Source organism: Trichechus manatus, unplaced genomic scaffold (assembly GCF_000243295.1).
Source record: "Trichechus manatus latirostris isolate Lorelei unplaced genomic scaffold, TriManLat1.0 scaffold00024, whole genome shotgun sequence".
In the NCBI taxonomy this organism is placed as follows: Eukaryota; Metazoa; Chordata; class Mammalia; order Sirenia; family Trichechidae; genus Trichechus; species Trichechus manatus.
Window position 1 is genome coordinate 2,730,850 of NW_004443960.1, and position 5,554 is coordinate 2,736,403.

The following is a 5,554-nucleotide window of genomic DNA, read 5'->3' on the forward strand; positions in this document are numbered from 1 at the left end:
AATGAGCTAGGTTAGGTGTCGCTGTCAAGCAGGTGATGGGAAAGCCGGGGTTTTGGCTTTCAGAGCTGTGGCTGAGGGGCTGTGGACCTGTATGAGGAGTGACAGTCACATGAAGGCTTTACAGCCCAGCTTCAAACAGACTTCAGGTCTCTGAGAGACAGGAGCTGGAGTCCCCAGAAGTCCCTTCGGGTGGTGTTTGCCTCTGCCCCCCCCCCCCACTCCCATCCTGCTGTTTTGCTCTTTCCCAGGAGCGTGTGTCCAGATGGTGGCCCGGCTGCCACAGGGGAATCCACTGGGAGACTGAGGGGCAGGCTCGGGCTAGGTTGAGGCCGACCAGCCCTGAGCCCCAGGACCCGGGGGATGGCAGCCCCTCTGGAGCCCCAGGACCAGGCCCCTGGGGAGGGAGACGGGCTTCTGATCGTGAAGGTGGAAGATTCCTCCTGGGAGCAGGACTCCGCCCAGCAAGAAGACAGCAGGGATGCTGAGTCCTGCCGCCAGCGCTTCCGGCACTTCTGCTATGGGGATGTGGGTGGGCCCCACGAGGCCTTCAGCCAGCTCTGGGAGCTGTGCTGCCGCTGGCTGCGGCCTGAGCTGCGCACCAAGGAGCAGATCCTGGAGCTGCTGGTGCTGGAGCAGTTCCTGAATGTGCTGCCTGGCGGCGTCCAGGGCTGGGTGCGTGAGCAGCGCCCCAGAAGTGGCGAAGAGGCAGTCGCCTTGGTGGAGGACCTGAAGAAGCAGCCAGGGAAGGCCAGGCAGCAGGTGAGGGTCCCTCCACATCCAGGTGCGGGTGTTGGGGGAGGGGCATCCGGAGGAACCTGGGCTGAGGGGCGAGGCCGTGTCCACAGAGCCAGGTCCTCCAGGAGGCCCGTGGGGTCGGAGTGGGGGGCACAGAGCAGGGGCGTGTGCACACGGGCATGGCACACACATGGTGAACCTCTGAAGGACACCTCCAGAAAGAAATCGGAGTTCTTTTCGTTGGCTCCAGGGGGAGGGCAGCAGCGGGGCCGAGGAGGGCAGGTTTCAGCTGTACGCAGGTTCTGCCAGCGCCCATTCGTGTTCTGCTCTAGGCCAGGCCCTGGGATACAGTGACACGTATGATCAGAGCTCCAGAAGGGGTCTGAGAAGGTAGAGCTGTCCGTGGAGCCCGCTGTCTTGTGAGGTGGCGGGTCTTGACACTAGAGGCCTCTGGGGGCCAAGTGAGGGGCTGGGTGTGGGCTCTGCCTTGGCAGCAGGGCCCCCTCCACATCCCCTTGCCAGGTGGCCTTGCGACTTGGCCTTGGGGATCTGGCTCTGGTCTCGTGGTAGATCGGGGGGTTCTTGGGCGCACAGCACTGCCTGGTGTCACGTTCTGCTCTGGACTGTCCCTGGGGCCCCGTGCACATCTCCTTCCCACACCCCAGCATCCTGAGGGATGTCTCCTGTGTCTCCTTCCCAGGGATTAGACTCTGTCTTCCCCAGTCGGGGCTCCATGCTGATGAGCATGTTGTGGTTCCTGCACAGGATGTGCCTTCAGAGGAGGTGGAAGCCGAGCCCACGGTCCAGAGAGCCCAGGCCAAGGGGCCTCCCCTAAAGACGGGGGCACGGAGCCGGCTGCCCCAGGAGCAGCCCAGCCACGGTGGTGAGTAGGCCTCTCCCTGCAGGCTGCAGCGGCTCCATGTGTGGTAGGCAGGGCACTGCTGCCTCTGTGAAACCCAGGCGTGTGTGTGTGTGTGTGTGTGTGTGTGTGTGTGTGTGAAACCCAGGCGTGTGTGCGCGTGCGTGCGTGCGTCTAGGTTTACCTGTCTGAGTGTCTGGATATGGGTACGTATGTATGTGTGTGTCTAGGTTTACCTGTCTGAGTGTCTGGGTGTGGGTATGTATATAGGCGTGTGTCTAGGTCTGTGGGTGTCTGTCTGGGCAGGGGAGGGTGTGAAGTCTCCATCCAGGCCTGAGCTGGCCTCTCTGAGGCTCTGTTCTTTCCTCTCAGACCAGCTTGCCCCCCAGCCCCCTGCCCTTCCTAAAGAGGGGAGTCCCAGCGAAACCACAGATGCCTGCCTTGCTTCTGGGGTCCACGTGAGTAAGCAGCCCCTCCGTCCTCCCTGAGGCCCTTCGGCGCTGTCCAGTCCCTGAAATGAGCCTTGGCTTCCTGTCTGCCCTGTCCTCTTCCACCCACCCCGTCTCTGCCTGGACCCGTTCCGTTCCCCATCCCAAGCCCCTCCTGTCCCTGCCCACAGCTGCCTGGGGAGTCCTCAGCAAGGAGCTCCGAACCTCATCTCCTGGCGTCATTCCAGGGACCTGTGACATTTGGGGACATTCCCTTCTACTTCTCCCGGGAAGAATGGGGATCCCTGGACCCTGCTCAGAGGGATCTCTTCTGGGACATAAAGCGGGAGAACTCGCGGAATGTTGCCCCAGGTAAGTTGTGGACCAATGGACACAGCCAGGACCTTGGAGTCCTTGGCTCTTCCGAGACAGAGGCTGCAACCTTCTTTGGGGTCCCAGCAGCAGAGGGGCGCCGCAGCAGGCTACGCTTCCCTGTCCTGCTACAACTCTCAGGTCTTCTCCCCACTCTGCCATGCGTAGCTGGCTTGAAGTGGGCCTTCTCCTGGCCTCTGTCCAGCAGCGCCCTGCCTCCCTCGCCATGCGGACGGTTCGCTTTCTTGTGCCTTGGAGCATGCTGGGGAGTGCTGGCTGCGTGCCGGCCTCCGTGCTGGGCTCTCGTGGTGCGTCTCCTCCGTCGATTCTCACCATCCAGTGCAGGGGAGTTTCATCCCCATTTTGCAGATGGGAAGCCTGAGCCTGGGTCACCTGACACTGGCAGGGTAGAGCTGGGACCCCAGGCTGTCGGTTATGACGAGCGGGGCCAGCCCGCCTGCCACTGAGAGGCACTCACCGTGAAAGCACCCGCTGTGTGCACGGACTGACCCCCTTCTGCTAAGTGGGGGTACCTTTCTCAGAACGGTTCAGGGAGCATCTCATTTAATCCTCAGGATGTGATTGGACAGGAACCCTCCCTGCTTACATCTCGTTCCTCCAGAGTTTGGATACCAAGAGTTCCTGCAGCAAGAGGAACCACATCAGTTGAGACTGGTCCCTTAGTTTTGGGTAGCGAAGTGTGAGAGTTTGGAGGATTTTAGAAATTTACTTAAACCTATTCAGTTTTGGAGTCCAGATAGCCAGGGTTCAGAGCTGGGTCACTGGATCCAGTGTGGAAACTGAGGCAGGGCTGGTTTGGTGACGTGCCTGAGGCCGTGGGTATTGTGAGTGCCTCTGCAGTCAGGGCCCGGCAGCTGGATCCCCAACACTCACTCCGAACTGCTTCTCTGCTGGCTTTGTGTCATGACGCCCATTTTAGAGACGAGGACACTGAGGTGCAGGGCTGTCTGAAGCCGGGCGCCACCCCCGGAGTCAGCTCTGGCCCCAGAACCCAGTGGGACTGAGGAGGCCGCTTCCCTTCCCCTTGCAGGTTTGGGGCTCAAAAGCCAGAGCAAGCAGTCGTGGTTGGAAGAGGCGGTGATGGTGTCACCTGGCCAGGCTGGCCGCGACACGGCCATGTCCTGGAGCCCCGAGGAGGCTGAGGCATGGGAGAGTGAGAACCAGCCAGGGATGCCACTGGGCCGGGTCGGGGGAGCGCGGCGAGGACGGCCACCCACGCGCCGGCGGCAGTTCCGGGACCTGGCGGCCGAGAAGCCGCACAGCTGCGGGCAGTGCGGCAAGCGCTTCCGCTGGGGCTCGGACCTGGCGCGGCACCAGCGCACGCACACAGGCGAGAAACCGCACAAGTGTCAGGCGTGCGACAAGCGCTTCCGCAGCTCCTCTGACCTGGTGCGCCACCAGGGCGTGCACACGGGCCAGAAGCCCTTCTCCTGCTCTGAGTGCGGCAAGAGCTTCAGCCGCAGCGCCTACCTGGCCGACCACCAGCGCATCCACACGGGTGAGAAGCCCTTTGGCTGCAGCGACTGCGGCAAGAGCTTCTCGCTGCGCTCCTACCTGCTGGACCACCGGCGCGTGCACACCGGCGAGCGGCCATTCGGCTGCGGCGAGTGTGACAAGAGCTTCAAGCAGCGTGCCCACCTCATTGCTCACCAGAGCCTGCACGCCAAGATGGCCCAGCCTGTGGGGTGACTGGGCGCCACCCCGCCGGTGAGCTCCCCCCACAGTGCCAGGCAGCAGCACGTGGTTGCCCCTGCGGCCCCGTCACTCCTCGTCACGTGTCTGCCCCGCCGCCCTGGACTGCGCAGAACACACCCCACCCGACTCCACTCCAGGGACCTGCCCGGCCCTCCCGGTGGAGCCCTGTAACCTTGTCATCACCCCCGCTCCACGTCTCTCCTCCTCTCTGGCCGCGCTCGCCAGTCACCACAGACACGTGGGGAAGGCTGGGGTGGCAGGGGTGCAGGAGGCCTGGGGCAAAGCCAGGGTCCCCGTCCCAGACCTCCTACAGCCTCTTTGGCTGGGGACTGTGTCCCCTGCTGTCTCAGGTGGGTGCGTGGCCACCCTTTACCCCTGCCAACCTGTGCCTTCCATGGGAGCGGAGGGCGTGGGGCAGGCCTTGACCCCTTTTCTGGGCCCTAGGAGGGACAATCAGGGATCGCCACGAGGGTCTGAATCCTGGGCGAGGCCACGGGCTTCCTGCTTCCCTGCAGGGTGGTGCAGGGACCCCTCATCACCGACCATTCTAATGTTCTGTGATCTCTGCCCCGTCCTGGAGACACAGGCTGCCTGCCTTCTCAGCACTCGCCCCCAGCCGTGCCCTTGGGGGCCTCCCCCTAGCCAGTGGGGGGTGGGGGGCCGGTCTGGGGTGACTTCATCGAACGCTAGCACTTGGTCGGCACTGGGCTGGGGCCTTGCGCACTGCATTCCCTCCGTCTGTAGGTGGCATTTGCAGCTTTGCATTCATAGGGACAGACCACGAGACCCTTCAGAGGCACTGGGCCCAGCCGCCCTCGAGAGCCACCGATGGCTCGAATAAACCTGAGAACTTCCTGCCAGGCTGCTCTGTCCTTTGGGGAGGTGGGGGCCGGGCTTCCTGGCCTGGTTGTCCCGTTGGCATGTGGCGCTGGGCCATCACCAGGTGGAGCCGCACCCTGGCTTTCAGGCCAGCCAGGCCCCAAAGGGCAGCCTGAGTCCCGGGCTTCCATCCTCTGCAGCACCCTGGCCTGGGGCAGCTCCGGAGGGGATAGCTGGTACCCCTCCCCACCCTGGCAGGTCACAGTGTGAGGGGATTCAGAGCTGAGGAGCCCGGTGGGGGGTGTGGTCTTCCCCAGGCGGCTGCTTTCTCCCCGCTGTCACGGGTGGAGACCCTCAGGCAGTAGCGGTGCAGCCCAGGGAGGACTGGCCCCTGCCCCCTGGGGCCCAGGCTGTGGCCTGCGGTGGGTGCTGGTTGGGAGCAGGTTCAAGTTTCTGGTCGCCAAAGAGCAACCCCTCCTTCCCCCGTGCTGGTGACTTCCTGTGTGCAGGGCAGTGGCCTCGGTGCCCCCCACCAGAGGGGAGGTACCTGGCCTGTGTGCGGGTCCTTCCTCAGCCACCTGATTCACCCTCTTCGTCCTGAGGTTGCTGGCTGAGGCTCTGGATG

At 63.6% G+C, this 5,554-nt stretch overlaps 1 protein-coding gene across 1 annotated transcript; it reads left to right on the top strand.

Annotated features, from left to right (window-relative positions):
• The first annotated feature begins 270 nt into the window (after nucleotides 1-270).
• Nucleotides 271-4,104, top strand: ZNF213 (zinc finger protein 213). Its single transcript, XM_004373195.2, has 5 exons — nucleotides 271-759; nucleotides 1,501-1,615; nucleotides 1,967-2,052; nucleotides 2,271-2,394; nucleotides 3,446-4,104. Exons 1-5 carry the CDS (start codon nucleotides 361-363, stop codon nucleotides 4,102-4,104), a joined length of 1,383 nt encoding a protein of 460 aa, XP_004373252.1. The 5' UTR covers nucleotides 271-360.
• The last annotated feature ends 1,450 nt before the right edge of the window (nucleotides 4,105-5,554 follow it).